The sequence below is a fragment of the Durio zibethinus genome, chromosome 19 (assembly GCF_047325235.1).
Source record: "Durio zibethinus cultivar Kanyao isolate XHJ-2024 chromosome 19, ASM4732523v1, whole genome shotgun sequence".
In the NCBI taxonomy this organism is placed as follows: Eukaryota; Viridiplantae; Streptophyta; class Magnoliopsida; order Malvales; family Malvaceae; genus Durio; species Durio zibethinus.
The window spans coordinates 18,964,601-18,977,535 of NC_143180.1; the positions used below are offsets into that span (position 1 = coordinate 18,964,601).

The 12,935-nt window shown below is 26.9% G+C and overlaps 2 protein-coding genes across 4 annotated transcripts; one reads left to right on the forward strand and one right to left on the reverse strand.

Moving 5' to 3' along the window:
• Positions 1-6,860: 6,860 nt before the first annotated feature.
• Positions 6,861-9,232, forward strand: LOC111310477 (uncharacterized). Of its 3 annotated transcripts, none has more exons than XM_089748753.1 (2): positions 6,861-8,818; positions 9,199-9,232. In XM_089748753.1, the coding sequence occupies exons 1-2, from the start codon at positions 7,018-7,020 to the stop codon at positions 9,204-9,206; spliced, it is 1,809 nt and encodes a 602-aa protein (XP_089604879.1). In that variant the 5' UTR covers positions 6,861-7,017; the 3' UTR covers positions 9,207-9,232. The 3 variants fall into 3 exon arrangements, with proteins under 3 accessions (XP_089604879.1, XP_089604880.1, XP_089604881.1); XM_089748754.1 differs by lacking the exon at positions 9,199-9,232 and having other exon boundaries at positions 6,861-8,441; positions 8,634-9,177; XM_089748755.1 differs by lacking the exon at positions 9,199-9,232 and having other exon boundaries at positions 6,861-7,096; positions 7,658-9,177.
• On the reverse strand, positions 9,229-10,547 carry LOC149513489 (uncharacterized). Its single transcript, XM_089748756.1, has 2 exons — positions 9,789-10,547; positions 9,229-9,679 (listed from the first exon to the last, which is right to left on the reverse strand). The coding sequence occupies exons 1-2, from the start codon at positions 9,951-9,953 to the stop codon at positions 9,401-9,403; spliced, it is 444 nt and encodes a 147-aa protein (XP_089604882.1). The 5' UTR covers positions 9,954-10,547; the 3' UTR covers positions 9,229-9,400.
• Positions 10,548-12,935: the final 2,388 nt, after the last annotated feature.

The window sequence follows — 12,935 nt, forward strand, 5'->3', positions numbered from 1 at the left end:
CATCTGTTTTAGGATCAAACAAACCAACTTAATAACATATTTTCACCAGTAAGCTGATCAATAGTTCTTCATTTATCAAATATGTAGGACGAATCCAAATCTTCGAAATACAAATTACATATATAGTATAATATAAATTTTCAATTTCATAGCATTAGCTATTCAATGGCACACCATAATTTAAAAAGCCCTCAATTTTAAGATACCATATCTCATACCAGTCCAATAGGAACCGAACTTTACCTCTCAATTTGATCCTAAATTCAAATTAAATTATTCAAAAAACACTAAAAATTGAAGCAACTCAGAGAAGATTTTCAAGCAAATTGATCTCAACACTGAAAAAATAAAGCAATAAAAAGAACTAGACTTTTCAGAAAAAAGAATAAAAAACCCATGCAGACAATGCCAAAAAAATCACATTTTTTAAAAACCCCATTAATTAAAACACCACAAAAAAAAAAAATTTCACTCAAATAAACCGATACCATAACTCAAAGCAGATTAAAGTTCCAAACTTTAAACCCAAAAAAGATAGGAAAAAAAAAAGAGACTAACCTTTATTTTCAAGGGCCACCATGATTTTGTCTGTAATAAAGATCCACCGGTAAGTACATCAGATCCTCCTTCTTTCCCTCACCTGTAAAAACAAATTCCTAAAACCCAATCGCATGGATCTTTGTATAGATAATTCTTTTGAATAACACATAAGATCATTTTTTTAAAAAAATAAAATATTTTTTTTAATTATAAATTTGATAATTTTAAATTTATTCAAATATCAAAATTATTTAAATTATAATGAAAAATCAAATTAATCTAGAAATATATTTTTTAAAGTTAAAAATATGGAATATGAATTTTATCTTCTTAATAAATAATAATTTTAATTGTTTACCAAATAATCTTATTTAAAATTACTTAATTATCAAAATTATTCAAATATGTTTAAAAATTAACAAGAATAAATTTATTCAAATCTTTCAACAATATTTTTTTGGTCTTAATTTGAATAAATAAAAATTTATCTTTTCAAAAATTTACCTAAGATATTTAAAATTCAAACAATTTTACTCAAGACATTAAAAATATAAATAATTTTTCATATCAAATCTTTAAATAATAAAATCATCAAAAATATTATATTTATCTCAACTCTAATTATCAAATTTATATTTCAAATAGATGCATAAAATTGGATTTAAAAATTTAAAAATTCTTAATTGCCTCTAAAAATACTTCGACAAATTTAAAACTATAAATGTAATATGTTATATCGATTTTTTTTTTTTAGTTTACAACTTTTTTTCAAGATATATTCCATTACTATTACAATTTATTTTTTGTTTATAATTTTTTTCAAAATATATGTTTTTTCTATTGCAATTTTATTCTTACGAAAAATAATTTTTTAATTTATTTTTCACATATCTTCTAATATTTTTCATCTTTTATACAGTAGTTTAATCAAGATTACAAAAGAGAAAGCATGTTAATATTTTTCATTATTTAATTCATCTTGCAATAATATATATGTTTTTATCTTTTTCAAAAAGTCATATTTTATTTTTATTTGATATAATTTTACAATTATATAAATATTATTGTAGACAAAAATATATAAAAAATTTATTTTTTAAAAAATAAGTTAATATAATTTTGAAAGAAATTAATTTACATGTACATATTTATATTAAATAAATAAAATTATTTCATGCATCATAGTTGTTAATATTAAAAAAAAACTAAAATCCCAAAATTTTAAATTTATATAATATAAGTATTTATTATAAAACTTGACTCAAACTCTAATCATAAATAAAAAAGAGCAATTGTCCCACAAAAAATCAAAATGTTTTGTGTATATCATTAATCAAAATCAAATTGATAAAGAAAGATTAAATTTGCATTTTGAATAAATAATGAATGTTAACAAGAATTACATCAATCAAATTAATTCATCAAAATATATATAACTAAAATTTAATACTAAAATATTGTTATTTAAAGGTCACTACTCAAAGCTGATGGGCAATCTATTTTTTTTCTTTTAACTAAACACAATTATAAGTTTCCCTAATCGGCTAATCCTATTCAATTGAGAGCGACTAAGGATATCTAATTATAAAATAACTCATTCATTCTTAATTTTACTAATAAATGTTTTAAGAATAAATCATTCTTAATTTAAATAATCAATGTTTTAAGAATAAGCACAAATATTAAGGTTCAAATCTTATTAATAACACATGGGTCAAAGTGTTGGGCTAAAAGCCTCCAATCCAATCACACCAACAGAAGTGAAATCAAATAATAAATCAAACACACAAGAGACAATAATTTAACGTGGTTCGGTCCAACTGACCTACATCCACAGATGAGAAACAAGATCCACTAGTTGTAGAGAATTATAAACTTACATCAAATCATCAACCTCACTCAACAATCAATACTCATAAGACACTCTCAATCTCCTCTAGTCCTATAGAGTATTCTCAACCCAAACAAACACAAACTCAAACCCTTGTGCACCCTTTCAACATAACTAAACACATACCCATATGCTCCCATACACCATACCTATGTGGACCCTTTCAATCTCTTCTAGTCCACTCACAAACAAACATACACACCCATAAGACGTAGAGCCCCAATACTCCTATGGGGTGTCTATCCCACAAAACCCTACAACTCTCTTACATCTTTTTCTCATACCTAACCCTGTAGAGACTTCACCTATTTATAACCATACAAACTTGCCCATTAAGAATCCCTCTCCTCTTAGAATTCTTCTCCTGTAAGTCAAACTTGCCTATTAAGAATCCCTTTCCTTTTAGAATTCTTCTCTTGCAAGTCAAACTTACCTATTAAGAATCCTCTTTCTCTTGAAATTCTTCTTTTGTAAGTCTTCTTGTCCATCAAGCAATATCTAACAAATCCCAAACAAATCTCTAACAAATCCCAAACAAATCTCTTATGAGATTTGAGTCATTATTACCAACACAAAGTATGTCAAAATTGATTTAATTGCTCTGGTTATTATCAATAACCAGGTTAATTCTAAAACTTGAAAAAAAAATTATGATTTTAACCAAATTTAAATATGTCATTTGCTTTACCAATAAAAAAAATCGAAGAAAATTGTCTTAGTGGCAAAAAAGATGTCTTGTCGTTTTAGAATCTTTAGATCTCAAAATATATTCCATCAACTTTTTTATTGATTTTGTTTGGTTTGTTTAATATTTTTTTATCATAAAATGTATTAGTTAGTATGTATTTAAAATTATTTGGTCTTTTAAAATATATATATATGGTTTTATTTTTAACTTTTATACCATGTAGCATGCAACTTCATAAAAAAAAAAAAAACAAATAGATAGAATTGATTTAAACGTTATACTCATAAATAAGTAAAAGAAATAAGTGAATATAAACTTAATTAGAATCAATAAGCACCAATTAACATTTCTCATATATATAATATGTATAAATATATATTGTATGATTTTTTTAATGTTTAAATAATTTACCCAATTAATAAGTTCTTTTTAACTTGTGATACAAACTTCTATTTAAAGACATTTATTAGTATAGAACATAGATAATAACAAATTGAAATCTCAAAATGTTGAGTGTTGAAAATATCATAAGGTGTTATTTGAAAAGAATATATTCTATAAGGGCGTAAGTATAATTTAGTCATTTTATTTGGGACAAAAATTTAAAGAAAAAAGAAAAAATCTTGTGTGACTTGGAAGAGGTAACATGGGTCCAACATAACCTAAGTTAACCAAAATTACTTATAATGCGTTTGATTTAGAGAAATTTACAAATTTTCTCTCGAAATCTTAATGATAGGTATTTTATTTTTCATGTTTGGTTCAAGATAATCTGATTACATAAGAAAATATAATATTTTTAACAGTATCAAAAGTTTCGAAATTAGAAATCAACTTCTCCCTGTGATATTATAAGATTTCAGAAAAAAAATTATCTTATTTTCAAATTTAACCTAAATAAAAATTTGATCACATGTCCGTCATCCTTTTGAAAAGTAAGTCTGAAATTCAAGTGTAGCTTTTTTTTTAAAAAAAAAAATTGCTTTATTTTTAATTTAATATGTGACAATTAAAGTGTTTTAAGGAAGAAACGTATAAATTGATCATTAATTAAGGTATTTTTTTTCAAATCCCTTATTTGTCCAATTATTAATTAAGTCATTTTAAGGAAAAAAAATGCTTTAATTATCACATATTAAATTTTGTTTTCAGTCTCGAAGATCATGTTATGACATGATTGATTTTCAATCATAGTTTGATAAAAATTTAAGTGATTATTAATTAAAGTGTTTTAATAAAAAAAATGACTTAATTGATTATTAATTAAGGCATTTCTTCTTTCAAATGTTTTAATTTCCATATATTAAAATTTTGTTTTCCGTCTTGTAGACCGTATTTTAATAATATGAACATTGTAAGGTCTAATTGACTTTAGAAGAACCTATATTTTATACATTTAATAAGGTTTTTCTATGTAAAACACCTTAATTGATGTCTTCATTATGTTTCAATAACTAATATGTTTCTAATTTTTATTTCAACATATCTAATCTCAAAGTAAATACTTTTCTATTTGAAGCAACTTCAGCTTCAACATCTATTATTTAATCTTTGCTTTGTTAAATTTATCTTTGTTTTCTTTTTTTAAAAAAGGTATGTATACTATCTGATGCCTAATTATCTTATTTGCATTACTTGTTGTGGTTTTAACAATAAATGCCATATTTGATAAAAATTTCCAACCAATTATGGTGTTCACTCCCTAAAATGCCTAAATTGACTTGAACAAATAAGGCATTCAACCCTAGAAATGCATTAATTGATTATGAAAAAAAATAAAAAAGATGATCCATTAAGGCGTTCATAAACACAAATGCCTTAATTGATTTATTTTATAAATTATAAAAAAAAATAAATTAAAACGTTCATAATGAAAAACACCTTAATTAATATAGTATTTATATATGAATCGTTTTAGATCAATTAAGGCATTCATAATAGAAAATATCTTAATTTATCATGTTTTATAAATAAACAAATTTCAATTAAGGCGTTCACCTAAATAAATGCCTCAATTGATGCTATATTCAAAACATTAAGGAAATGTATCAATTAAAGCATTTAAAATAACAAACAACTTAATTAATAATATTTTAAATAATATAAAGTTGTCAATTAAGGCATTTATGTTAATAAATGCCTTATTTGATGATGTTATATAAATTATAAAACTAATAATTAAGATGATTATATTAACAAATATCTTAATTGATGATATTTTATAAATTAAAACAACAATCAATTAATATATATATATATATATATATATATATAGATTTGTTGTTAAAGACACATTTATCATTTGAATATTTATTATTAATAAAATAAAATAAAAGATTATAAAAAAATGTTATTAAAAAGTTTATAATAATTATACAAAAATTAATAAACGTAAATTTTTTTCAATCAGACGAATTAATCTAAATACAAAATATTTTAAAAATCAAATAAAAATTTTACTTTTTTGAGTATTACATTTTTTTTTTCTAAAATTCAATATTCTTCTAATCAAACGGATCTTTTCACATTTTTATTGAAACTAGGTGTCGTTTAAGATTGTAAAGGACACGTGTTGGTCATGGGGTGGCTCGTGAAAGGCAATGACGTAGTTGACACTAATGGTTTTAGATTTCTTTTTTTTTGCTTGAAATACCTTTGAAAAAAAAAAAAAGAAGATTGGAAGAACCTTGGCCGTTGATAACCTAAGAAAGATCTTTTGAAGACAATAATTTTGTAAAGTTTTAAATAGAAATTAAAATTTCATAAAAAAATATTAATGTAATTAAGCAACAAAGTAATAGTAATAAAAAATAATTTAATATATGATAAATTATAAAATAATCCATACAGGAGAAATTGTTATATATAGATGCATTGAGTGTATTTTATTTTCAAACAAACAAATTATTATTTTTATGCGGTCAGAGGGATTGGTGGATTACCTTTTGCTAGGGCTCCAAAGAAGGTTAAACAAATATATATGTTTTATATATTTTAATTGATATAATTAATTAATTTTTTTCAAATTTTATTTTAATAAAATAAAATGTAAGATAAAATATGAAATTAGTTTTTAAATATTCTATTTAAAAATCAATATATTTATATCTTTATTAAAAAATTGACTTTGAATCTTCTTCTTTTAAAAGTTATAAAATAATAAAATTAAAAATGAATATAATTTTCATGGATTCTATATTTTTATATTTCAAAAGCTTTATTATTATTATTATTATTATTATTATTATTATTATTATTTGCTAAAGAACACACAAGTAACCATCTAAAAATTCATAATTTTAACTGCCATGAAATTCTTTTATAACCCATAAGAAATTACACACAATGACGATCTGAGATTCGAAAATAACATACTATTTGGGTTCAATTTTATTTTATTTAATTCAATTAAGTATATTATTTTTATGCTCTTATTTTTTAAATTATCAAAATAATAATATAAATAAAATATCTTTAATAAAATATATAGTTTATTAAAATAACATATAAGAATAAAAATAAAAAACAATTATAACATTTACATTATAATTAATTAATATAATTATATATTATATTTTTATCATCACAAAATTAATAATTGAATGATATTTAATTCATTGTATTTGATTAAATGCATATTTGTTAGCAACATTTTTATTTTAGTTTTTATTTAATAAAAATGTTTTAATCTCATATTTGTTAGTGCTTTAATTTATTTTTTAATTAAGTTTTGATTTTTTTTATTGTTTTTGTGATTTTTGGAATCTTGTTAAAATTTTTTCTTTGCCATTTAAAAAGAAAACTTAAAGAAGGCTTAATCCACAAAAATCGAATTTAATATATTGTTATAGATCGGAGTGTTGAAGAAGAATCGGAGCTTTGCATTTGTTTGGTGAATATGATGATGATGAGGTGTTGGAAAATCGCTTCTCTTCCTTCTTCTTCCGCCATTGATCTTCTTCAACGTTTGGAATTGGGTAACCCCAAATCTCTGAATTCTCTTCCCCTCCCTTTCTTCAATTGTTTTTATGCTTTAAATAAGGAAAGCCCTCTCTTTTATTGTCAAAACTCTTACTTCTCTACCACCCCGTCCAAGAAATCCAAGTATGTGTTTGATAAAATTGATGATGCCTTGGCTTTGTTCAATCACATGCTTCGTACCCATCCCTACCATTGTATTGTTGAATTTGGTAAATTATTATCAGCCATTGTTAGAATGAGGCATTATGAAATTGCTATTTCTCTGTGGAGACAAATGGAATTACTAGAAATTCATCACAATGTTTATACTCTCAACATCTTGGTTAATTGTTTTTGCCGCTTGCATCGTATGGATTTTGGGTTTTCTGTTTTGGGGAAAATGTTGAAGCTGGGCATTGAACCTGATGTTATAACATTTTCCACTTTAATCAATGGCCTCTGCATTGGAGGTAATGTAGCTCAAGCTGTGAGGTTGTTTGATGACGTTTTTGTTCGAGAAGGGTGTCAGCCTACCTTATTTACCTATAATACGATAGTGAATGGTCTTTGTAAAATAGGTGAAACTACTCGTGCTGTTAGACTGCTAAGGACTATTGAAGAAAGAGGCTGTGCACCGAACACTATAACATACAACATCATAATCGACAGCCTTTGTAAGGACAATCATGTAACTGAGGCTTTGAAGCTTTTCTCTGAAATGAGCGGTAAAGGAATTCCACCTGATGTTGTCTCTTATAATTGTTTAATTCATGCCATGTGTAATTCATGTCAATGGAAAGAAGCTACAACATTATTCAATGAAATGGTGGCTGCCAATTGCAAACCCGATGTAATCACTTATAGTGTTGTGGTTGATGCACTTTGTAAAGAGGGCAGGGTGTTAGAGGCTCAAGATATTCTTGAGAGAATGATTCAACAAGGAATTGAGCCTAATATAGTTACATATAATTCATTGATGGATGGATATTGTTTACGAGGTGAAATGGACGAGGCTAGAAAAGTATTCAATTCGATAACCAATAAGGGTTGCACACCTGATGTATTTAGTTACAATATCATTATTAATGGATATTGTAAAGCTAAAAGGATAGATGAGGCAGTGAAACTTTTTCATGAAATGACTCAAAATGGATTAATCCCTAATGTTGTTACTTTCAGCACTCTTATTAACGGCATGTCACAAATTGGGAGACTTGCTGTTGCACAAGAAATTTTCAAAGAAATGTATGCTTATGGTCTAGTACCAAACACAATCGCTTACTCTTCCTTGTTGTATGGCTTATGCAGGCATGGTCATATTAATGAGGCATTGGGATTTTTTCGTGCAATGCAGAGCAGTGGGTTAGAACCTAATATTGTCCACTATAATATCTTAATTGATGGCTTGTGTCTAGTTGGCCAACTTAAAGTTGCTAGGAAATTATTTTATGCACTCACAGTCAAAGGGGTACACCCTAGTGTTTACACATATAGTACAATGATCAAAGGACTTTGTAAAGAAGGGCTGCTGAATGAAGCATATGAATTGTTTAGGAAAATGGAAGTGGATGGTTGCATGCGAAATAGTTGCTCTTATAATACCATGATCCGAGGATGTTTTCACAACAATGACATATCGCGGGCAATACAAATTCTTCATGAAATGGTTCAGAAAGGATTTTCTGCAGATGTATCCACAGTAGCCATGGTAGTGGATATATTGTCTAGTGATTCAACAGGTGAATCTTTTCGTGCATTAGTTCAGAAATTGTGAATGCTATCAAAGTGTTAATATGGAATAATCTCCTCTCAATCAACATTGCTGCAATAAATCTAGACATGATTTATAATGTGTACCTGCTAGTAAATATTCTAAGCAGTCCCAAACTGGATAGTTCAGATTCATAAAGTTAAACCACCAAATAATGGTGGGGAAAGTTTCTGCTTCCAACTGTTGGCGGATCTTGAAATGGATATGGTAGAAGTAATTGTGCTTGAGTCTTGGAATCATAGATTTTTAGCTGTAGCAACAAATGATATTTATTGATGCACCTTTTCTTTCGTCCTGAATTAGTAAATTGTTATTGTTGTATTCTAATTACATTTCATTTTGAAATAGAGTTTTAAGGATGGTGAGAATTGGAGGTGGAGAATTCCCTGTAATCAAGGAATCTGATTACCTTGTTAATGGCGAATTTTGTGTTGACAAAGATGCATCTCCTAAAATGTTGAATTGCCTCCTGCAAGTTTTTTTTTTTTTGTTAAATGTAATTTTCATTAGATCACAAATGATGGGAGGGCATTCCTCTACCCAATAACATCTAATAGGACTCCTCAAAGAAAGTGCATATTTTGCAAGTCTGTGTGCTGCTCGTGTAAACAGCTTTGAACTGGTGGAATTCATAACTGACTAGCTCGGCATCGTTTATCAGAGAAAAGTTTTGAGCTTCTGAGTTTAGCTGATTAATAATGCTTAGTGCATCTCCCTCAATAATTACAGACTTGAATCCCATATCCTTTGTGACTACAATGGCCTTAATTGCCGCTAAAGCTCTGCAGTTATAGATCTCTGACTCGTTTTTCTGTAGTTGAGCATGTCCCTAAGACAAATCCAGTTTCATCCCTGATCACCACACCAATTCCGGATAAACCTTCCTCGGGTGCTTTCCATCTACCTACCTATCCCATAGAGTTAATTGTAATGCTTACCTTGGCCCTTTTATAGTCTTCCAGATATTTGGCAGTAAAGGCAGCTGTTTCCTCTGCTTTCCTGCTCACGTTGCTCTTACCTGCTAGGTTCCGGCTACGCCAAATCGCCAAACCAGCTACCAATCCAACTTGATACATTGGACAGCCATCCCTTTTCCGCTTCATGTTCGCACATTTCCAGGCATCATCCACATTGACAGCATTCCCATACTTACCTTGCTAGATTAGAGCCTGAGGCATGCATCACTGTTTCTTCCTGTTGACCTTGTTGACCACATGTTGGATACATCATTTGAGCTTAAATTTTCGATTTCCTGAGGTCGCTAAAAACAGGTAGAATTCCATTCTTTAATCTCCAACCAAACACTTTAGTTTTGTTTGGAACATCCGCCCTCCATATCTTGTGTCAAAACTTGTTGTCTGCTTGTCCATCTTCCTTTTCCATTGCAGTTGTAACAGCAGAATATGATATCCCGAGCCATCCAGATGCTTCCCCATGTGAATGATGGATTTGTGCCTTAAAAAAGGAGATAGGAAAACCAATGAGTTTGGTTTTTCAACAAGGGCCTCATGTATAGGGGTGTTCATAATTTGGTTTTAATCAAATTAACAGATTAAATTGATTTATTTTAGTTGATCGGTCAACCATTGAATTAATTTTGGTCGATTAACAAAAATGATTTTAGAAAAATTTTGATTTTTGGTTAATTTGATTCGAAAATCGGATTAACCGAAATATAACATAATTCAAATATAAAATAAAAAATATATAAAATAAATTACTTAATTTCATAACTTGTTAGAGTTTTTAATATTATTCTTTAGTATTTGAATATTTTATTGAATAATTTTTACTTAGTTTGTTTAAATATGAGAAATTAAGAGTTTAAAATATAATTTAACTTAAATGTATTTATTATTTGGTTAACCAAAAATATTAACCGAACCGACCAAATTAACGAAATTCGATCGTTTTATTTTTGAAATTCATAAATTTGATTCGGTTAACGAAAATAAAATAAAATAATTCAGTTAATTCAATTTTAGATAATTTGATTCGAAATTAACTGATCCAACTGAATGAATACCCCTACTGGTGTAAATTATTTTAGGCATATTTAATAATACAATGTTATTATAAATAATAATTTAATTAATCTTAAAAATTATTTTAACACCCTTGAGTAAAAGCCTTTATTATTACTTATAATAAAATTTTAAAAGCAATTAAAAAGTTGAGCTGTGTGAATTTATAAATGGGGAATGCTATAAAGTATAAAGGAAAGAAATGGACTGCAATAGGATTAACCAAAAAAAAAAGTAGAAGAGAGACGTAGCAAATATTCAAATCTTAAATTAAAATGAATAAATAAATGCCCCATGAATGAAATAAATTTTTTATAAATATAACAAAATTGAAAAGCATGAAATTAAAGGCAATCAACTGAATCTAAGCAAGTAAACACATGAATTAAGAAGTACAAAGTGAAAAAAGATTGGATCGATTGCCTAGTTAGGAGAGGAGAGTCTTCAAGAGCTGTTATTCACTTGTTCATCAACTCTGCTACTAGATCCAATCGAATATTTTTTGGTTTTTTCTAGAATTTTGTAGATTCAGTTTAAATGTGATTTTTTCTAGATTTAAAGAAACATAATCTGAGAATGCATAAAAAAAAATTTGGATTGAAATTTATAAGATTTGAATGAGATCCAATGCAAAAACCACAACTAGCTCAATTGAAAAATCAACCAAACAGATTTGAGATCAAACAAAAATACATGAAACTGAACAAGAAATATAAAAGAACTTGAACTTTTATTGATTGAATCTTAAAGTGCATGTAAAATAAATGCAAGAAAAGTAAATTTGTTGGAAATTAAAGTGATTTTCTTCCAAACAACCCTCTAAATTAACAAGAAGGAAACTATTTGTCGAGAAAAGTAAAATGCAGAAAAATAAAAAAATTGGAAAAAATGGAAAAGTCTCCTCAAATGGCCGGCGATCCCTCTTATTTATAGGCCAAGGATGAAGTGTTCCAGCCAATAACATTGCAGGAAAATGCCAACTAAGATGCCACATGTTATAGATTTTTCCAAGTCATCCATCTTGCTCTATAAGCTTCATTGTTTCTTTCTCTTTCTTCACTTCACTTCAGTTCAAACTTCCTTTCTTTGATCTTGTAAGCTCCAAAAGGTCAGAATTATATCCAATTATAAGCCTCCAAACTGCCAACTAAGCTGCTACCCATTTACCTCCTCTTTGAGTCCAAGAAGTGGCACCAATCACACTTGATCATTACCAAGTGCATCACACGGTTGTGGTTGATCCCTTCCTCACATTTTAGGCTCCAATTGTAACAAATTTTCTACTTCAAATTCCAGCTAAATGAGAACCATTTAATTGCCAATTTAGCCATGAAAAATTCTAGCTCCAATTGTAGCTTCTACACCCACTAATGCAAGTGACAACATTCTAGCTCATACAAAATTATTACAAAAGTGACAAAGCACTATGAGCTAAAATGGATATTTTCACATAAAAATATGAAAATTAATGTCATAATGGTTTTGGGGACCATTAGATAAAAATTTTTAAAATTAAAAATATAGAGTCGCCACTAATTTTTTTATGTTAGATGTGAATATCACCTAAAAAGTATTTTTTTTTTAATAAAACCAAAAAGGATTTTAAGGTTTATCAAAAAGATATTTTTGGTTTTCAAAAACAAAAGTTTTTCTAGAAGTATGGTTAAGTATGGAGAAGGATTAACATCTTCACAGCATTTGTTTTAAAAATTATACCAATTAATCATGCGTTATCTTTGATTTTAAATGAAAATCGTTTCCATTTTAAATTTAATAATAATTTCCTTCACTTTTAGAAAAGAAGATCAATTTTATTAAAAGTTTTTGCTTAGGAATATTGATAAAATCTTTAATTAAAAAAATTACTTTAAAATTCTCCAATATCTAGATAAAATTTAAAGATAACTCTTTCTGCCTAAAATTCGTCACGATATTCCTTTAAAATAAAAATAACATCATTTAAAGATGGTAATTATTGATGACTCTTTAATATTTAGACAGAATATTAAAAATTATTTCCTTCAAAATGTTATTTTAATTTTATTTCAAAATCCATATTTT

What these genes read in the sequence shown, in the direction of transcription:
- LOC149513489 (XM_089748756.1), bottom strand. Translation starts at nt 9,953, where the DNA reads ATGAAGCGGAAAAGGGATGGCTGTCCAATGTATCAAGTTGGATTGGTA. An exon ending in AAGACTATAAAAGGGCCAAG is followed by an intron (nt 9,680 to 9,788) that starts GTAAGCATTACA and finishes GATTTGTCTTAG; the next exon opens with GGACATGCTCAACTACAGAA.
- LOC111310477 (XM_089748753.1), top strand. Translation starts at nt 7,018, where the DNA reads ATGATGATGATGAGGTGTTGGAAAATCGCTTCTCTTCCTTCTTCTTCC.